The sequence below is a fragment of the Martes martes genome, assembly GCF_963455335.1.
Source record: "Martes martes genome assembly, chromosome: 9".
In the NCBI taxonomy this organism is placed as follows: domain Eukaryota; kingdom Metazoa; phylum Chordata; class Mammalia; order Carnivora; family Mustelidae; genus Martes; species Martes martes.
Window position 1 is genome coordinate 112,943,077 of NC_137896.1, and position 22,120 is coordinate 112,965,196.

The window sequence follows — 22,120 nt, forward strand, 5'->3', positions numbered from 1 at the left end:
CTGGGGTTTATTTTGATTTTTTTTTTTTAAGTAAACCAGATGATTCCACTTTGTTTTAGCGAATCTCAATTCTAAGGGATCATGTAGATGAAGCCAAAAAAAAAAAAAAAAACGAAAAACAAAAAAACAAACCCTAGAATATCAGCTGTGACTCTAAACAATTTTGTAATGTACAGAGCCCCTGTCAACCAACATCTCAAGCCTTGGTTCCTTCGAACTACTTTCAGCAAACTCAGAACTGTCACCGTCAATCGTCAGAACCACAAAATCGTGCCACGTTGCCAGCATCTGAAGCGACCTATCACACTGCCACTCTCCGCTGCCCCTTAAATTCCTTCATTGCCTGTTGCTCAGCAAACATGGGAGTCTAATTATTAATAGGTGTCTTACTTTAGTGAGCCCTAGAGGTATAAAATATGGAAATCTGATATTCCATGTCATGATAAAGGCATTTTCATTGCCAATAAAATGAAAACCATCTGAGAGCAGGGGCTCGAGGAGGACTCAGGAAGCGTAAACGTGTCTATGAAACAGGCCAGGGGCCGTGAACACTCAAAGTGGACACTCGGAGGCACCCAGAAACACTGGCCCAGGTGAAGACCGGTATTAGCCAGTGGGAAGGGGAATGTCTGGGTCATCGTCCATTCTCTGAAGGACTCTACTGCAGTTCTACCAATCTCTATTTTGATTATCCTAATGTCTTAGTCCTACGTTCGCTCCAAGTCAAACTAGCAGTTCTCCCTGCCCCTGGCAGAAGCCCAGTGACATGCAGCTCTTTCTCCCTTTGGATTTTATCCCTGTCTTTATTGATCTTTACAGCTCGAAGGAAGAGGGGCCTGCACGAAGGCGGTTTGGCCGAGGCTGCTGGAACAAGACCAGCCCCCGCCAGAGAGCCCCGGGCTCCCATCACTGACATGTGTGGGACACGCTCAGTGATAGCTCTGCTGCCGATACAGGTAAGCTTTGGCAAGGGTGGCCTTTTTAGAGCCACTGGAAACAACCAGACTCACTAACACTCAATTAAAAATTTCTTCGATTATGCCAAAGGAGTATTTGAGTGGGACACTGAAGAAAAACCCAGATGTCAGAGGAAGTGCCTGGTGTTAATGACTTATTCCACCCGAAGGAGGCCAAACGTCAGTAAATGCAATCAGACACCCCCGGTGGGGCGCTCCGCTCACAGAGAAGGCTGATGTCTGGTAGCCCTGGCCCATCCTTTCCCAGTCACTGCCCGGCAGTCTATCTGCGAGACGATGAAGGCCAAGTTCATGGGGGATGGCCCTGCCCCTCCAAGTATGTTCCTGGGGAAATGGGGATGGGCCGAGGGCCACATGCACACCTGTACCCACTGCTGACCCAGCCTGGCGGACTCCGTTCCCCTTCACACAGAAGGGGTAATACATCCACGAGAGGCCAAGCGTCTTTGGTAAAACGTCTTACAGTTGTTCCTTCTTTAGAAGTCTCAGCTGCTTATGTCACTTGCGGACTCGGTTGAGGGAACTGACCAATACGAAATGTTACCATGATTCTGGCCTCCTCCCCATCAGAACACCCTCAACCAGCTATTTCATCTCAGCCTTACGCCTCGTTCCAGCAGTGCACTTGCGGTCACGGCCGAGGTGACTCTGTGGAAACTAAAGAACAGATTTCTAAGCAGAACTTCATGTCCCAGCCCCCTTAATTGAGCACTAAATTCATTTTCCATCACCGAGAAGAGATTTTCAAAGCCTGCAGTCTGTCTCTATATGCACATCGGTAACAAGCCACACGGGTATCTATCCATCCATCTGTATTTTTTTTCTGCCATGTGGAACTGACAGACCTGGCATCTGTTTCCCCACTTTCTCACTGGCTTCTGTGTGGTAGAAACCAAGAAATATTTTTCTTCAAAGTCTGTCACAGAAGAATTGAGATTTTTTTTTTTAAAGTACTTTCAGCCATAATTAGGATAGTTTCCACTTTGATGAGCTCACAGTTTCCTGTTAATTTCTCCATGATGTTTACTTTAAAAAAAACTTTTTTTTTAAAGATTTTATTTATTTATTTGACAGACAGATCACAAGTAGGCAGAGAGGCAGGCAGAGAGAGAAGGGAGGAAGCAGGATCCCTGCTGAGCAGAGAGCACAATGCGGGGCTCGATCCCAGGATGCTGGGATCATGATCTGAGCTGAAGGCAGTGGCTTTAACCCACTGAGCCACCCAGGTGCCCTAAAAAAACTTTTTTTTAAAAGGAAAGCAAGTCTTTTTTTTTTTTTCCCAAAGATTTTATTTATTTATTTGATAGACAGAGGTCACAAGTAGGCAGAGAGGCAGGCAGAGAGAGAGGAGGAAGCAGGCTCCCTGTTGAGCCAAGAGCCTGATGCAGGGCTTGATCCCAGGACCCCGAGATCATGACCTGAGCTGAAGGGAGAGGCTTAACCCACTGAGCCACCCAGGCACCCCTAAAAAAATTTTTTTTGAAACAAAAATTAAGTGCATCTGTTTGACCCTTCAAAAATTGTGTGTGTGTGTGTGTGTGTGTGTCTTAGTACTAAGGTTTAGAGACTGGGAATGTTATTGAATTTATCTGCCAAAAAAGACAAATCTCCAATTATATCCAATTATTTCTCCAAAGGCCCATTCTGTTTCCATTTTTCGTGTCTAAAGAGAACTGATAAAACAACGTCTGGAACCCCTAAGAGGATCCCCCATATAATGCTTGGGTTGCCTTAACTTAGTTTTGCCCCAGCTCTTATTAACTGTATGAGCAGGAATTAAAGGAAAGAAAGGCTTTTCCAATAATTTCAGGATTTCACAACAAGTACTGCTCCTTTCTCTTCTTCCTAATCCACATAAGGATTATTTTTTCTACAGAATGCATATCATAGAATTTAATCTTAGAGTTTGTTTCTTACGGGTTTTTTTTTTAAAGTGTGGACATTTTATGGTTGCAAACTACAAAAGAGGGTCTGTATGTTGTTTGATCATCTTTATCTGTGTTAAAGCACTGTACTAAAAATATATTTTCTGTTTACACCTACTTCAGGTTTTCCAGTATTTCTGTTCTTAGTTAACTCAGGTGTTTATACATGGAATTTTCTGCTCTTTTGGCATTTTCAACAGGAAGGTCTTGAAGCACTTGAATTTTTTTGTCTCATTTTGTAATGTCTGTGTCTAATTAAGGGACATGTTCCCGTGTTTAACAAAGAGCACATGATTGCACAACTAGGCAATGGCAGACCGAAGCATGGACGCTGGACCCCAAGCCCTACATCATGATACTAATCACTTCTCAGACGAGGTCTTTTCATACCATCTGGCATCATTAGGTCACTGCAAATGTTTGTTTCCAGCAACTGGGCAACAAATAAAACATGCTTAAAACAACCAGAAACTCAAATGCCAAGTACATTTCAAATTTAGGTCACTGTTAATAGAACCAATTTAAAACAAAGGAAACCCTTGTACAATGGAAAAGGTATATATATTCAATGTCCCTGTGATGCAAAAAAAGAAATTGGAGGGGTATTTTCTGAAATTTAGCCTCTCCTTAGGGATGAAAACTAGCATGGAAATGTTTTAAGCATTTGAAATACCAGGAGATTTTCCTAAAAGTAGATGGTAATTGTAACCACTGTAGATGTAATTCTAACTTGATCAATACAGTAAGCAAACCTTCCAAAATGTTTTCAAACATACCACGATTTACTTCAGATAGCACAGATACCTAATTGCCAAAATTATGACTTGTTAACGACCTCAGATTTGGTCTATATTCAAGAAACCCATTTCTCTCAGCCACACCATACAGTCTATTAATTTCTATCCTTTTAATACTTTAACATGAATGTAATGATGCCTGTACCCAACAGATTCGCACAGATATCAATACTTTATATGATCTAAAGAATAAGAAATTGTTTCGAGGATTCAAAGATGGGACATCGGGACGCCTGGGTGGCTCAGTTGGTTAAGCGGCTGCCTTCAGTTCAGGTCATGATCCCAGCATCCTGGGATCGAGTCCCACATCGGGCTCCTTGCTCAGCAGAGAGTCTGCTTCTCCCTCTGCCTCTGCCTGCCACTCCGTCTGCCTGTGCTCACTCTCTCTGACAAATAAACAAATGAAATCTTAAAAAAAAAAGATGGGACATCACTTTCTAGAACAGTAAAACAATAGGACTGATTCTTCCTCCCCACTCCACCCCCCTCCCTCGTATCTTGATACACTCTGTCAAGGTGAAAAATATTATAAACTTCTAATTCCATTATCCCTGTTCTTTTCTCTTCATAATACAACAAATTATCCCTGTTCTTTTCTCTTCATAATACAACAAACCAAAGAGATGCCCTCTGTTCTCATGAATTTATCCCCACTAGATCTATTTGCTGCCCACTAAGTCTTCTCCATTCATTCACTCTCATTCCATCTCTGAAACCTCACTGGGTCTCCCAACTGATACTCAAGAATACACCACTCTTGACGTCAGTCAGGGATGGGGCTGCTTAAAACAAAGATGTACCTACTCATCTTCACTTTACAATCCTCCCTCAGAGTCAGTTAATCAAGGAGAGTTAGCATTTGTCTGATTTCTGAAGCAAGGAAGTTCAGAATGGTCCAACTCATCACCATCTTTTTCTTTCCAACAGCCCATAATCAAATCCTGATGCCTGATTCTTCACAAAAGCTCAGACATTCATCTTTATTTTCAACTTCACTTCTTTGACTGGACCCTGGTCAATTCACAAATGGACCAAGGCCAACTTCTCTTCCCTGGCCTCCCTATGTCTACCATTCCCACATCCAACCACCCCATTCTTTCCTAAGTTGAAACTTTTAAAATTACCTTTTTTAAAAAAGATTTTATTCATTTATTTGACAGAGAGATAGAGAGAGCACAAGTAGGCAGAGCAGCAGGCAGAGGGAGAGAGAGAAGCAGGCTCAACACTGATCAGGGGGCCTGATGCAGGGCTCGATCCCAGGACCCTGGGATCATGACCTAAGCCGAAGGCAGCTGCTTAATGACTGAGCCACCCAGGCACCCTTAAAATTACTTTCTTAAAATTCATAAAATGTATCAAAGTTATAGCTTTTAAGTTCAGCTTAAAATTTGATTATTCTAAGTTGAGAAAGCGATCATTTTTCTGTTTCTCTTCCTCAAGAAATTATCAAAGACTCCAACATATTCAAAGAATAATACAATGATCACTTGAATACCCACCTCTCAGGACCAACAACAGTTAAGATTTTACCATATTTCCATGTAAAATGCATTTGAAAATAAATTATAGACATCATGGGATTTTACCCCTAAAACTTTCAACATGCATCTCTCAAGAATAAGGACATGGTCCTACATAATAACCCCAACACCATTATCACACCTAAACAACAACAATTCCAAAATATCATCAAATATCCAGTCCTGTTTAGATTTCCCCAATTGCTCCCCGAATGTCCTTTAGAGCGGGGTGTTGTGTGTGCATGTTCTTCTAACCAGGATTTGATTAAGGTTCATATGTTACATTTGTCACTGTGTCCCTTTGTCTCTTTCTGGAAAAGTCACTCTGCCCTTTTTTTCCCATGAGAAGATGTTTGAAGAAACCAGACAATAATGTCCCACATTATGAACCTGTCTGAGGGAGGAGGCATGTGTGTGATACTTTTAGTTGGCTTCCTCCTTCCTGATGAGCTGAAGAGGTCACGGTGTAACAGCTTGAGTAGGTTCAGGTTAAACATTTTTGGCAAGAGTACCTCAAGGATGATGTGCAAATGCCGTACTTCAACCCCAAGTTTACTGTCTAATTATTAGAATGTGCCATAGAAACAAGGGCAATTTATGCCAAATTTGTTCTGTATATGACCTCTCATGGCAACACAAAAACTGAGGTGCTTACCGATGACTCTAAGGCATTCAAAGCCTCAACAGCCAAAATCCGCAGCTAATAAGAGTGTTTCAACTCAGCCAAGCAATGCGCCCTGAGTGAGAATGTAAGCAGCTGTTTCTGCAATTCATTCAAAATCTACCTACACCTCCTCCTGGAGTTTTATTTGCAAACTAACCACAGCAAGAAAGCACACATGTTTTTCCAACACCCCTGTAGGATGTATCTTGTATACTACTGACTATGTACTAGTAGTGTATATTTTCATTTCTTAAAAGATTTTATTTATTTGAGAGAGAGAGACAGAGAGAGAGCACAAGCAGGGGTAGGGGCGGAGGAAGATGGAGAAGCAGGGAGCAGGGAGCCCGACACTAGGACTCCATCCCAGGACGCTGGGATCATGACCTGAGTCGAAGGCAGACACTTAGCCAACTGAGCCACCCAGGTGCCCCAGTAGTGTATATTTTTAAATGCCTAGATCATCCTAATTACAAAAATTAATTGGGCAATCACAGGCACCCGGCAACACTTCCCAGTAACAAGAAGACAAATATACACTGAGAATGTTTTCTGAAAACAGGTCTCATTTTGAAGCTGTGTATTAGTGACTACACATGCAAAATAAATTAAGAACTGAGATCACTGTCTGGACCATTCAGACCCAAAGTCAGAAAAGTATCCAGATAAGGCAAAAGTATTCCACGGGGTTCGAATTATTTGGGCAACACCACCAATTACCCAATTCACTTTGACTGTATTGTCCAGCTGAGGCTCAAAAGTAAACAGTTTATTTTTACCCGTTCTGGTTAGCAATCATCTCCCTACTATTATACCAAAGTTGTAAGTTTGTTAATGCCTCCTTTTATTACTTTTTAGGCTCTGTGTTCCAACTTGGAAATTAGGGAGAAAGATACTGGGCACGTAGTTTTAAAAGGACCTGCTTTTTCCTTTCTCATGACCAACCCAAGCCGGAAGGACTAAACAATGCACCAAAATGGCACCAAAACTAAACACTAAACAATGGCACCAAAATCATCCTCTCTCTCCGAGGCCAACCCAGGGCAACACGGTGAAGTAAGAAGCTTCTTTAGACCACTGACCCTATCAAAACCTGCCCTTAGCACAAGAATCCAGTTTTTACTTCTAAGCTAAACTGATGATGTTCCTTCTCTAAAAAGCATTTGTCCAAGCCTGGTCTTCAACTGAGGAATGAACAGGTACCCTTCAGTGGGCATATGTCAGGTATCTGCAGGGGGGTGACAAAGGTTATGATTGGGGAAATCGAGCCTTCCTTGCTTTACTGAAATTACAGGACATGAGCAATCACCTACTCTATTTTTAAGTTTGACTCTACCTGGATAGATAAGCATCTTCTAAGCTAACATTTGCAGAGTTCTCTAATGTTTGCAAAGCAGGGCTCACATTATGTTGTCTCGTCTTGACACACCTCCATATTCTTACCTCTACCTTACAGATAAGGAAGCTGGTTTCCCAGCACAGTGCTGGGCCCATGGCGCTAGCCAAGACCCTTAACTCTGTCCCCATGGGTGCTCTTTTCTATTTGGGACTATAAACCAATTTTGTCTTACTGCCCTGGAAGAAAGATTATAACCCTACCATGGACTTGTCCAGAACCTAAAAAGTATTTTCTAGGTGTTTAAAGCAGTAACAACTGATTCTACAAATAATTCCCACACACAGTATTTTTTTTTTTTAATATTCAGGTAACAACAGCTAAATAATAATAAAGTTACCTCATCTACTCTTCTCATGGGGGATCCAAACCATATCAAAATGACAAGGAGAACCATAGGACAAATCGACATCACTATCACGTGATCCCAAAGCAAGCAGCACAAAGTAGTTGGGATAGAGGAACCAATGTATTTCCATTGCCTTTGCTATGTACATTCAACAATGAGTTTTAAAGAAAGTCAAGCCTTTCTCCCACTTTATTATATAGGCCTGAAGTTACATGTAAATTCAATATTAAAACGCATTTCAAACAACTCCTGCATCACCATTCTAGTGATGAATTTTTATCAGGAGAGGAAAGATGACAAGTTATTACTACACAAAGGGGTCAAATTTCCTCTGTACCTACAACCTACAAGCTATTGCAAAAAGGCAAAACGGTTTTCAAACATCTTTGCAGAATTCATCTCACGTACTATGTCTCACATCAGACACATGTCTTACACACAGATCACCTTAAATGAAGAAAATATATAAGCAGGCAATCATGGACTTCCAAGCAGCAATTAAGAAAGATCACTGCTTGATATTACAGACTGAGGTCAGCAAATTTTTTTTGTAAAGGGCTTTGCAGACCACATTTTAGGACTTGGCTGTCACATGATCTCACCGACATGACATAATTTTATCATATAGCATGAATGCAAGGATAGACATATGTAAATGAACGGATGTGTCTGTGTTCCAGTACAACTTAAAAACAGGCTCGTGGGTCAGTCTGCCAGCCCCTTCTGTAGAAGACGATCTTACCAACTCTGGTTTTCCTACTACTACAAGACCGTATCTAGAATGCATTTCCTAACACGGGCTAGACAGTGTTGCTCACCTGTGACCCGACAGTTTCCTGGAAGCACCGGCCAAGCTGCGTCTTCGCAGCCACAGGATAGACATGGGGGATGACTTGCTGGTGAGAGTATGTGGAATGTACTGTCTGGGTCTTCTGGACAGGAAGCCCTTGGTAAGAGATTTGGGATTGGCCTGGTTGAGCTTCTTTTGCCTTCTGGCCTGTCGGGCCATCGATTCTTGAAACCTGATGTATCTGGACTGAGGCCTCGGGAGGGTGTTTCACATGGATGTTGACTATGTTGGGAGGAAATTTCACTAAAAGAGATCAGGACAAAAAGTCAGTCATGAATAACATGCAAATTGGTACGATAGCAAATACTACATACACACATATGTAGCTATATGTGTATCCCCATCCAGGGCACAAAATATAGTGTGATATGCATGTCTGCTATATGGCCATCAACTCTGGAGAATAAGAGGATACATCTCAAATACAAGCTAGTCCTGACTTTATGTATTTTTAAGGGACAAAATTGGACATATACAGAGAAATTAAAGCCTCTTCCAGTAACCCATTCATGAGACAAAAATTCGTTTTTCAGAGTCAGGAAACTATGAAATCCATGCTGCCTATGGTTGTTGGGTACATTTTATCAAAGGACAGTAGTAAAGACTCAAGAGTTTGATTACTTTTGCATCTCTCGGAGTTTCCATTGCCAAACTTGGAAGATTCACCTTTCTACATCAACAGAGGAAATAACAATTTCACAAAGCGTCATTCTCTTGGCCCGAACAGCGGAGTGTGGACGTACTCGTGTGCACCTTGTGTCCCACCAAAGACCCACGTGTGATATTTTATGTCTGTGTTTACTTTCTGCTGCTTTCACATACAATTTCATCTTGCGATGCTAACATTCAAGTTTTACAGAGTAAAGGCCAGTCACACTTCTCTGACCCCTTTCCAAAAACTGGGCATGGAGGAGATGCCAGGTTTAAAAGAATGAGTTAGTCATAGAATTCCTGAGCTCCAAGTGACCTAGTTTACCTTCCTCTACAGAGGGATCAACTGAAGCCCAGTGAGGTTAACTGATTGTTTATAACTAAAACCAAGCGCCCTTCAACTACAAAATAAACCAGGCATTCCCCAGCAGGTAGCGTGTGATCCACGAGCTTATTCGTCCTGAACACGGCCTTGCTCATCTTTCTGTTTCCTGGGCCTTCCCAGAAATGTGCGTGTAACAGCTTTCGGTGCTCAGAGCCAGCACAGAAGGATGGGCTCCTTTCTGGTTGGTTTATTTCCTAGATACCAAATCTCTATGGTCTAGAAAGTACTGCAGCCACATACCTGGGCCCGTATTCTGTCCCTGCTGCCATTTCTTGGGCCACAGATCACATACTTGTTTCTGATTCAATACCAGCCCTGCCAGGGGCAGATACTCGCTTCCGTGTGGGTTTGACAGGTTACCAGAAGTCTCAAGAATGGGCAAAAACAAAATAAATAAGCTTACCTTTGACTCCTTGTTGGCTGGTCATGGTCAGAGGCAAGGTATGTGTGGAGTGGACTACATGCGTTCCCAGGGCCTTGCCTGACTGCTGGGAATGCTGATACAGTTTCGGCACGCTGCCTCCATGGACCGGGATCTGACAAAGCTTCCCTGTGAAATTCGGAGGGCACTGGCATTTGTCCCTTGAGCTGCACTGGCCGCCATTCATACATGGAAGATGGCAAATGACTAAAAGGGAAAAGAGAAAATGGGAAGAGTTGGTTAGTTTCTCAAATGCTAAGTAACAACCAACCAAAAAAACTCCCAAAACACACAGCCCATTATAACCATCACATTCCTGCTGGCTTTAGAAATAGTCAACAACGAGGTAACTACATGAAGAAAACAATAGTCTCTGTTACTCACTGTCTTCTTATGTCATTTAACTCTCCAATTGCTAATGGCTGTTCTCTCCAACAATGGAAAGAATTCAGGGAGAAGAAGATATCTATCTATCTATATATATATATAGAGAGAGATAGATGTATATAAATAGATATATGTATATATAGATACAGATGTATTCATACATATATATGTATATGTGTGTGTATATTTATACACACACATAGTCACTCAAGATTATCTATCTATTGCATTCTATAATTACTTTGCTTTTGTGTTTTATTACTTGTTTATTAACTGTCTCCCAAGATTATAAAGTCCTTGGGAAAAAGAGATATGTCTGGCTTAGTGATTTTTATATCCTCGGCATCTAGAATAATTTCTGGCACACAGGAGACATTAGTTATCTCCTCAAAAAATAAACAAAGAAACACAGGAGAGTGCCAAAAGTATCTGTTGAGGGTTTTCTCTAAGACAGGGAGCTAAGTGGTAACCAGAACCAGGGAGAACAGTGTGGGCCCTGCTGCATAGGAATTTGCAGTCTCATTGGGATAAAAAGACCACAGTGAAACAGTGGATCTGTTTGTGAGTGATTAGTAGTATGGACTTTAACTGCTTTAGAATAAAGAAAGATAAAAGGACACATGGGGTCAAGAACTGTAAGGGGAGTTTTAAATTCTATCTAAATTCAGCTTATAGCCAACTTCTTTATCGCTAACAAATTCTTCCCATCAGCCTTTTAACATGAACAGATTCCTACCAGCTTGAACAGTAAAAGCACCTCCACTCCATTTCCTTCCGGCTTCTACCCTCTTTAAATGTTCTCCTCCGTGATCAGCCTTTCAAAGAACTGTCCACTTCTCCACACACTACCATCTAGCTTGGACCCTGTCTGTTTTCTACAGGACGCTCCTCCTACCAAGGTGACTTACAGGCTTCATGTTGCTAAACCCAATGAATGCATTTCACTTTTCCTTTGATTTCCATCACATCTCACTTACCCATCGTGCTCCTTCCTCTCTGCCCATCTCAACTTAATATTCTGCGCAGACTCCACTTCCTATGCCTTTGAAGTATCGGTATGCTTTAAGGTTTGATGTTAACCTCCTCATCTTTGCGAATGCTATATACTCCTTCTCTACCATGCCAGATGCTGATGTCACCCAAATTTGTATTTCTTAACCAAAGCTTTCCACTGAGCTCCAAACTCTCTACTACAATATCTCTTCATGGAGAGATTCCACAAGCAACTCAAACTGGAAATATCCAAAATCAAATTCATCATCTCCCCCCAATACCTCCATTCACCTAGTGGTCCTTAACAGAAACCTCATTGTTGCTCCCGCATTTTACCCATCCAAGCACCCAGTCCTGGAGGTCCTCCCTTGTAAACACTCATCAGATATGTCCAGTTCCTTCCCATCACAGGACCCCTGGTCCTTCTGAAGGCTTATCATTTATGGGTCTCACCTCATTTTCTACTACCCAGCTAAACTGAATTCCATCCATTTCCTCAGTATTCAGGGTGCTCTTGGGCTTTATCCATCCCGTGTCCACGACCTGAACACTCTTTCCACTCCAGCCCCCCTCACCTACTTGACACCTCCTTATCCTTTAGACTTTGCTTAATTGCCCCCTTTTCTAGACGCATTCCCAGTTGCCCTTCACCGGGGCGTGGTGTCCCTCTTCTGTGCCTCCATGGTTCTCATTCACTGATCGTCCTGGCACTGAGCTTACCGCTGCGTGGGTTGTCTGACTACTTTTGTGCATGCCTCATTCAGCTAGAATTCTGTGAGGTCAGGGACCTCATCTTGCTATGTTTTACTTCTAGCATGCAGTTCAGCTTCTAGAGGAAAGCCGGAGGTGGATAAAACACTAAATGAAGCAATGAAACAGTTTGTCCAATACCACTCCAGGTGCTCCTGAAGATCCAGCCCCTGCCCTTCGAGAACATGAAAGCTAACTGAGCAGACGATACAGGGTAACTATCAACACAGATCAGCATAGAAGTGACAACTGGAAATTATAAAATGCAAATATGGTAGGCTATCAGAGAGAAGAAAACACCTTTCTGAGAAATCAAAATAGACCATACGGGAAAGATCATTTGGGGTAAGTCTTTGAAAACGGGCAGGGGTCAGAAAAACAAAGAGGAGTGCTTTCGAGGAAAATGAAGGAAGGAAGCAGGCATATTTGGGAGATTATGAGTACAGCTGTCTTGTTAAAATTCTGGGTTCCTGAGGCAATGGGCGAGGTGATAAAGTGGGAGAGGCAGGCTTGAGGCAGACAATGCAAGTCCTTAAAGGCCTGCCTGGTAAGAAGTGTGAGTTTTACTTTGCAATCGGTTTGGGAGCTGGGAGGCCCCAAGGAGAGAACTCAGGAAGACTATCAGGAAGATTTCTCTCGTGATGGCAGGTGAGCGTAGCTGGAGGACTGAGCGACGAAGGTGGGGAATTCAGTTAGGAGGTGACTGTAGTCACTGAAGCACACGTTGAAAACCACCCAGATGCGGATCACAGCAATGGGAACCGAGGCACACACAAATACAATGACGGGGGGAGAATCAGTACCAGGAGACAGGACACAGGAAGTAAAGAACAGGCTGAGGAAGACAGGGACCGTGGAGGAGGAAGGAGAGAGCCAGAAAAAATGGCCAAGGGGGCCACCCAGACACCGTGTCCAGGGCCTGCCCATGCTGGATGGAAGTTGATATGCTCTCTCCAGCGCCCACTCCACTGAGGTATTAGGTGAGAGGAGAGGAGTCAAAGCAGACTCCGTGGTTGAGTCAAACACTTCATAACTCCCAGTTTACTTCTCAATTCAATTTCTAGGTCACTTGGCTACAGTGGATTCACTTGATGTGTAACAGGCAAGGGGCGTCAGGCCAAGATTTAAATGTATTACAAACAACTTACCGCCAGAATAAGGCACTCTTCACTTTGCATGGTTCCAAAGCACTTGAATTTCAGGGACCATCGTTTGGTCACCCAACACCAGTAGCCCCCAAACAGCAGGGTTCCAACTTCAGTTGTCACAGTATATTAATGCTGAACTACATAAAGCACAAACTTCACTGCTAGCATTTTGGTCCAGAAATCCCCGCGTGAATAACAGATGCCTATCATGATCGCTAAACCATCGTGTCACTTCCACGACGGTCGGCATCCGGTCCCTGCTCATCCATCGTTCAGTTCACATGCAGACAGACAGACAGACAGACAGCAGGCAGTCGTGTTGCCCTCCCCCATCTCATGGGAATAAACTCACCGGACATTTTACAGAAGTGCATAACCCACAGAAGGTGTGGGGTCAGCACAAACAAGTGTAACCAAGAAATAAAAAGCGGTAACAGTGGAATTTCACTAAATTGGAAAGTCACTGTAAGGAAGAAGATGAAGATACCCCAGAGGCAGTGACATGGAAGGAACACTGAGTTCACAGCTGTGAAAGCACCAACGTTGGAAGCAGATCCAGACTCAGGAAGGAACAGGACAATTCACTGCAGCAGAGAAAAGACAGACACGTCGTACGGGACACAATAAGAAAGCAAACGTATTCAAACTACTTTTGGTAAGTTCTCCTCAAAGAAATAAAACAGGCTGATTCTCAGTGTTCCTAACATTTTAAATTGTAGGGCAATAAATTAATCTTTTTTTTAAAGATTTTATTTATTTATTTGTCAGAGAAAGAGAGGGAGAGAGAGCGAGCGAGCACAGGCAGAGGCAGAGGGAGAAGTAGGCTCCCCGCCAAGCAAGGAGCCCGATGTGGGACTCGATCCCAGGACGCTGAGATCATGACCTGAGCCGAAGGCAGCTGCTTAACCAACTGAGCCACCCAGGCGTCCCAGCAATAAATTAATCTTAGCTTCACTTTTGTTTTTTTTGCATTGCCCTATACATCTATAACCTACAGTAAGAAAGCTTTAATATTTTGACAAAAGATTGAAAAGGTCATAGAACTGGTCATTTTCCCATTGATTACTAAGGTCATTTTGCACAGTTTCAGTCTGCAGATCATTTGGTCCTCCAGTGCCATGTAGACAGCCTACAATCAATGCTAAAATAACGTCATATGTGTAACCATTTTTCCCCTTCACAGAAATGTTAACCAATTCACTTTCGTTGAGATGTTTCCAACATCAACTGCTTTTGAATCTAACAGGAATTTAATCAGTTTTATTTAAATCTACCTTTAAACTCCTAAAGCAGCTTTCATGCAAGTGTCAAGGATGTACCAATCATATTAAAAAATGGGCAGAAGATATGAACAGACACTTCTCCAATGAAGACATACAAATGGCTACCAGACACATGAAAAAATGTTCATCATCACTAGCCATCAGGGAGATTCAAATCAAAACCACATTGAGATACCACCTTACACCAGTTAGAATGGCCAAAATTAGCAAGACAGGAAACAACGTGTGTTGGAGAGGATATGGAGAAAGGGGAACCCTCTTACACTGTTGGTGGGAATGCAAACTGGTGCAGCCACTTCGGAGAACAGTGTGGAGATTCCTCAGGAAATAAAAAAATAGAGCTTCCCTATGACCCTGCAATTGCACTGCTGGGTATTTACGCCAAAGATACAGATGTAGTGAAAAGAAGGGCCATCTGTACCCCAATGTTTATAGCAGCAATGGCCACGGTCGCCAAACTGTGGAAAGAACCAAGATGCCCTTCAACAGACGAATGGATAAGGAAGATGTGGTCCATATACACTGTGGAGTATTATGCCTCCATCAGAAAGGACGAATACCCAACTTTTGTAGCAACATGGACGGGACTGGAAGAGATTATGCTGAGTGAAATAAGTCAAGTATCATATGGTTTCACTTATTTGTGGAGCATAACAATAATATAGAGGACAAGGGTAGATGGAGAGGAGAAGGGAGTTGAGGGAAATTGGAAGGGGAGGTGAACCATGAGAGACTATGGACTCTGAAAAACAACCTGAGGGTTTTGAAGGGGCGGGGGGTGGGAGGTTGGGGGAACCAGGTGGTGGGTATTAGGGAGGGCACAGATTGCATGGAGCACTGGGTGTGGTGAAAAAAACAATGAATACTGTTACGCTGAAAATAAATAAAAAATTTAAAAAAAAAAAAAAAAAGGATGCACCAGAGTATGCAGATACAGTCATATCCCGCCACACAGCTCTGGTAACCTCGTGTCTCTCTCTGTTCATAAAGGAAACAGTTTCTGTTTGACTTATTCTAACCCATAAGTGGGCATTCTTTATTACTATTTATGACTGAGAGGTAAAATACGTAATCCCCCATTCCAGCATTTTCTAAAATCTAAATTACAATATCAAGTTCTCTGCCTCAACTCAATAACTACAGGTCGAGTCCTTTGTGGCAAGCTCTCTTTTTATAGCTCAATAATCTTTTATATCAAAGAAAACAAATTTAAAAATCAACCTACAAACTTCAGGATTTAACTATGAATGGCTTCTTTCTGTTTCCCAAGTTCATGCCGCTCTCCAAACAATCATCTAGTGATATATGGTCTGTGTCACCAGCGTTCTTTAAAACCTTCTCATCACGTGAAGAGGAAAAAGACTAAGTTATCTTTAAGGCTGACTTGAGAAGCCTGCGGTATGCTGGTGGTAGGTCTAGCTATGGCACATATATTTTAGAACGTCTAACCAGGGGGTGTAACGTAGAATGCTGGCTGAGAAATTCCATCTCCCTGGCAGCCTGACATTTCACCCGCCACCACCATAATTCACTAATTCACCCTAGGGCATCCCATGGTCACCTGGGACCTATTGCAAATCACGAGGTAGATGGATCCACAGCCTGTTATTCCAGAAAGTCTAACCTTGCGACAACCACTCGGTATATCTCGCGGTACTACTCTACGAGGTCAGAACGAGCAGACGGATCCAAGTTCGAGGTTTTAAATATGCCAAGTGTCTCAGTGGGTTCCACCATTCGCTCTGGTCTAGAAAACAACTTGCCGGACTCGAAAAACCGGGCTGATGCAACAGTCACATTTTACGTCACAAGCTGGAACTTAAACGAAGAGATACCCATTGGGGAGATAACTGGCCAATACGAGCGGACTGAATTTTCTCAAGAGTCGGACGATAAAAAGCCATATTCCTTCTTTCCTGTTATCTCAGTTGACTATAAAAATGCTTCAGCTGCTTGTCCCCAGAAGGCGCCCTCGGAATGTACTCGACTTTCCTGCAGCAACATCCTGGCCCCTCCAACCACCTCCTCGGTTTTCGTGCCAGCAGACAGACCGTTTCAAGTTATTGTGGCTAAGGCAGAACAGGGAAAACAAACCTCCATCTGAAGAAAAACCTACATCTGTCATTTCACAGAACAGACACACACATGATTTTGATTTGAAGAGCTACTTAAAGTTTCCCACTGGTCTCTGATTAGAAGAATAATGTTCCCTGGAAGGGCTGCACCATTTTTGCTGATATCCCTGGGAGTATGGGGGGAAAAAAAAGCAACAATATCTTTAGAAAGTCAACGTTATCACTTTATTTCTTCCCCCGAAACATCCCTACACCGCCCCCTCTTTTGAAGGGCATCCTTAAAGTCTACTCAGCCAGAAAGAGGGTTCATATTGCAGTTGTCTAAAGCTTTTAGGTAACAAACGTTAGCTAATAATTAGAGGCTACAAACCACGGCTCCCTTTAAGAACCTATTCCACTGTTCTAAAAACAAAAAACAAAAATAAACCTTGCCTACTTGCCTTTTAATCCAGTAGGCATCTCTAGAAAACAAAACAAAAAAAAAAAAACAAATAAAACCAGACCCAGAAGCTGAGAGCAAAGATGGAGGTCACGTTCTGAAGCGCAGACAGGACGGCGGAAGGGGTCTAGCCCTACGCAGGAGCCAAGGTAGAGAACATGGAGATTAGCAGGCTTTACTATAATTTAGGTTTGGGTTTTATTTGTGGAATGTAGAGATTGACAATTGTTCTGCTCTAAAATTGTCCGTAGCCAATTCTTGGTCATCTGTCTGCTAATGTACATGGACTCACGGGCTCCACCAAGAAAACATTTGAGATACAGGGGTCCGGAACAACCTGTCCGAGAAGGCGGCGTTTAAACTGAACCTAAGAGGAGAAGAATCTGGTGATGTCAGGAGTTGGCAGAAGAGCATCAGCAAAAGAAGAAATAACAGGAGCCAAGATCCTGAGGGGAGACAGGGGTTAGAAAGTGGCAGGAGCGCGGGAGACAAGGACAAAGTGAGAGCATCTGGGCTGGACAGAGAGCGACAGGAGCCAGATTCCCAACCAGTAAAGGCAGATACAGAGCAACAGAATGAGTAGAAATAGAAACTAACAACTCAAGACCAGGACGGACAGCCATCACAGGAGTCAGAACCAGGCAAAAAGAAAGAGGACAGAGAAGTAAGGATAAACAGGCTTCTCTATTATGAACACACAAAATGTGCACTATAAATCTGTGTTCCTGAGTTCCTGGACCTCATTTTACATTTTTGAGTAACTATTTAGCCAGATACAAGTTAAATTCCAGAAGGTTTAATTTAAAACTCATTAGATATAGAATCATTCCGTTGGGAAGAGGATTTTTTTTCCTTTTTTTTTTTTTTTTTTTTTTTTAATGTGCGAGAGGAGAGATTCACGTTCTTGATAATACATGCAAAAGGAAAAAAAAAGGAGTCCAAAGAAATCTTGGGGCGAAGGGCAAAAAGCTTTCATAGGAGTTAAAAACGCCACCCACCACTCTCTCCCCATCAGAGGGAATCTCTTTATTTTACCTGCTCTGGTAATTAGGAAGACCACGTTCATCCCATCCCCACTTACCAAATCCTGAGGTTTATGACTGGGCTCGAATTAAAGGGATTGCAGATTTCAACAAATGCAAAATATCAACCTTAATACAAACAAGAATTCCAAGAATGTCACTAGTTTTTAATGCTGTGTGCATTAGCAAATGCTTCAATACCATGTTCTGTTTACAGTCCCGGAGATATGGAGCTCTGCCACACACATGCACACTAGAGCTTCCAACTTGGGATGAGGCCATTCATCATCTCAGCTTTGTTTATGGATTTCTGTTCCTTTAGCTTCAACCTCACCAGAGCACTGAGCTATCTAGTCTGATCTCGTTGAATCCTCTGCATGACCTAAGGAGCTCCATTCATCAACGCTATCACAAAATTCTACTTTCTACCCTTGAGCCACAGAAGTGGTTAGTGCAGCTATGTCTTCAAAATTCCTGAACACCAGGGCTCTTTCACCCTTTGGAAAGAAACACAGCAGCTTTTGCAGGCTGCAGAGTCAACGCAAAAATCCCAGACACCTTGGGATGGAGGTATCCTCTAGAAACAACCTCTGAAAACTGAAGCAGGTTTTCACTTTGTGGGTGTCTCTGTTAAAAAGGGTGACTCCATAATACAATCTGCAGGTTCTTTTCCATCCCTGAAATTCTGGTTCTCCAGAGTTTAACCAAGTCAGTCAATACCGTGACATCCAGACGGCCCCCTCTCATCTAATGGGGACAGCGGGATTTACATTTTAAAATGGGGAAGAATGACTATCCAGACCCTTGCAATTTGTGTAGAAGTGACTGGGGTTACTCTGCTAACTGTTGTGCTTTATTGAATTATATGTATAATGTATAATCAGACACCAAATCAAACTTAAGTTTCATTCTTACTGACAATGCAGTTAATAAAATGCTCAAGGAGTTAGGAAAAGTGGACTTCATTTGGCGGAGTCATACAAGCATATCAGACTGGGGGGATGGTAATGCTGCCCCTCATGGGCAGGGAAACAGGTTTCATCAAAGGATGGCAGGTGTCATCCTCAGAGACCCCACCTTCTACAATGCTGTCACTGCAAAACTCTGTACAGACACAATGCCGTTCTAGTCACCGCTGTCCGGCACGTTCTTTGATATCACTGCAGAACGCTTCCTCAGAAACCAAGTAACACCACTTAAGCTACATACAATAGTATTACAAATAAAGGTTAAAAACCTCTTAGTAGTTACTGTAATTTTCAAGCTCTGTGGTGTCTCCAGAGACCAAGTTCAGACTCCCACTAAGTTCAGTAACACCTGCTTGTTATTTGTTTATTCCTAAGCCTCAAGAAAGGACTTACATGTGAATTTAGAATTTTAAATTCTAAATTTTAAAATACCTGCAAAGTCAAAACCTCAACAACACATATCTAACACAAAATTGCACTCCAGCCTTCTGACATCACAGCCAGTACAAATTCTGGCAGCGCTTTAACGTCTGGTCCAAAGATGGCCTCCAAAGAAGGAATGTTCCTCCAAAGAAAGGGGCATGCTGCATAAGAAAGAATGCTAGAGCCATTTGCAAATTTGGGGCCGGCATCTAACAACTTGTGTCATTTATCAGTCTATGTTGTGTTACAATTATTTTTTATTTTCCTTCTACTTTGTTTTGAATATGGTAGGAAAGAGGCTATGGTGTTCTCGCCTTTGTACCTCCTGTATTTCATAGCACAGTATTTTACAAATAAGAACTCAATGAAAAATTCACACCAATCTCCCAAAAATTCCAAATGGGAAAGAACCCAGCAAGTACCTATTCCTCTTTTAACACTCCTCGTTGTTGTTGTTGTTCTTGTTGTTTTCCTGACACATGATAACTTCAGTATATACTGGAGTAGTTTTCTAACTACTAACTTTCTAACGATGTTCCAGAAAGTGCTAAGGTTCTACAGAGGTGCTAGAAAGTATCTACCAAATAATCTAACTCAACCACCTTATTCTACGGACAGTGAGCTACAGACATCGTGTGTGCTTAGGACATCATGGCCATGTAGTCACAGAAATGGGACCAGAACACAGGTGTCCCAAACCTTGGTGTGGTGCTCTTGCCCACGCAGCCCTTAGGACGGAAGGACCAAGAGCTGTCCCTCAAATCTCACCAGAGTCTTGCCTCAAGCCCTTTTAAATTCTTCTTCCAGAAGCATGTGTTTCATAACTGGTCCTCATAGAGTTTACTAACAGAGATGGGAGGGTTTAGCTCACTGCAGATCAGGGAGGCTCATGAACTTTTCAAGGGATCTAAATACGTAAGTTGAATCACACCAGGGCTTCTTGTTCTTCTAACAGAGAGACACATGGGTTTTCTAGGCTACAGACATTAGAGGAAGAGTAGGGGTATAGGTTCAAGAACAACACAGTCAAAAAGGAAATGAACAGCATTTGTTGGATAGCATAGATTGGACCATTTCCATCACTGACGGTCTATCACATGTCCCCTTGAATTCCGCTGAGGATGGAAGTGAAGGCTAGAAGCTCAAAAGTGGTTGTTTGCTCATTCAATGAAGATATATTGTAGATCTACCATGGGCATGTCCTATTCCAAGCATTTGGCAAATATCAGTCAACAAAACAGACAAAATTCTCTGTCCTCCTGGCACTTCGCATCTGTCATCTACAGTCCCTGTGAGAATCTGGGCAGAAGGAGAATTATTGTAGGGCCCAGGAGTCAATCAACAGGACATGGTCGGAGAAAGAACTTTTCTCCCAGTTCTGCAGGCTACTACCACCAATCTGGCCCTTTCAAGGAGTGGGAAGAGGCATCAGGCAGGACAGAGAGCTGGAGTTCTGGGGAAGGGCCTTCCATGGGGCAGGGGAACAGTTCTCTCCTGAGGCTCCATCTGTAGTGGCCCTGGAAGGATCTGGACAGGAAGACCTGGGCAGATGCCATGTGGTGACTGCAGGTCACCAGTACTAGGTGAGGAACAAAGCACCCTTGGGGATCCTCAGACACACTTGCAGGGAGAGTAGGGGCAGAAGGGATAAAGGTTCTGTGTAAGAAGGTAAGGGTTTGGGGCTAGCATACACTGGGTTTTTCATTATCACTCTGTTACCTATACCCAGGAGCTGGTGAAGCCTACAAGGACATCTGGGTTACAGTTACGACACTACAGTCCACATGTGCATTCTTCCGTCACTACATAGCCACACTGTTTCATGTTAGATACTGCTACAGAGCCTTAAAATTCATAGGAGCTACATAACAGTCTATTAAGTTGACAGAGGATAAACTACATAGCCACTCCTCTCTTTGTTTAGATGACATTTCTGTTTTAACTATCACAGATAAAGCAGATAAAGCAAGGAATGTTATCCGGTATATAGTCTTACCTTTCTTAGTAATTATTTGCTCATGCATTAAACTAATATTTACTGATTGTTTAGTATGTAACAGGCAATGTGCTAGGTGATAACAGTGAACAAGTGAGACACTGATGAGTCAGTTATGCCTTCCTCATCGTGAGGAGGACAGATGAGCCCAGGTTCTAAATCCAAGGGCCTCGAACGAGACCTCCAGAGGGTGTGAATCCCAGTTTCATTATCATTAGTGTTAGGACCTTGGCAATTTATTGAACACTTCTCTGTCCCCCATTTCTTCACCTATGAAATGGCAATAAAACCATACCCAGCTTGGCTGGGTTGTTGACTTGAATGAGGTCATACTTTCAAAGCACTGAGAATTCAGCACAGAGTAAGTACTCCGGGAATGTGAGCCCCAGCAAATCAGCATCAACTTCATGAACTAGAGTGCAGTGGAATCATACAAAAGGGGAAACCAAACTAGCACTGTGACAAGGAAGGGACGTGCATATCCTTATAAAGAGTGCACTAAACTGTGCATTATTTCACTTGCTGCTGAATTGCCGAGTATGTCAATTGACGAATATTCCAGAAAGAGCACATGATTCACATCAACAGAATCTGTCATTACCATGTCAATTTCACATCTACCTTGTCAAAATTGGATCTTACTTTCAAATATTTCTACCAGTTTAATAGTTACAAAATGTTAACTTCATTGCTTTAATATTACA

The 22,120-nt window shown here is 42.6% G+C and overlaps 1 protein-coding gene across 4 annotated transcripts in view; it reads right to left on the reverse strand.

The window, feature by feature from the left end:
- LTBP1 (latent transforming growth factor beta binding protein 1) overlaps nt 1–22,120 on the reverse strand; it is a gene marked incomplete at its 5' end in the record, with an annotated part of 397,053 nt that overhangs the window by 179,654 nt on the left and 195,279 nt on the right. For all 4 annotated transcript variants that reach the window (XM_080814316.1, XM_080814315.1, XM_080814314.1 and 1 more), the window contains 2 exons: nt 8,444–8,718; nt 9,915–10,139. In XM_080814316.1, the coding sequence (XP_080670442.1) occupies nt 8,444–8,718; nt 9,915–10,139 (500 nt within the window). The remainder of the gene's footprint in view (nt 1–8,443; nt 8,719–9,914; nt 10,140–22,120) is intronic.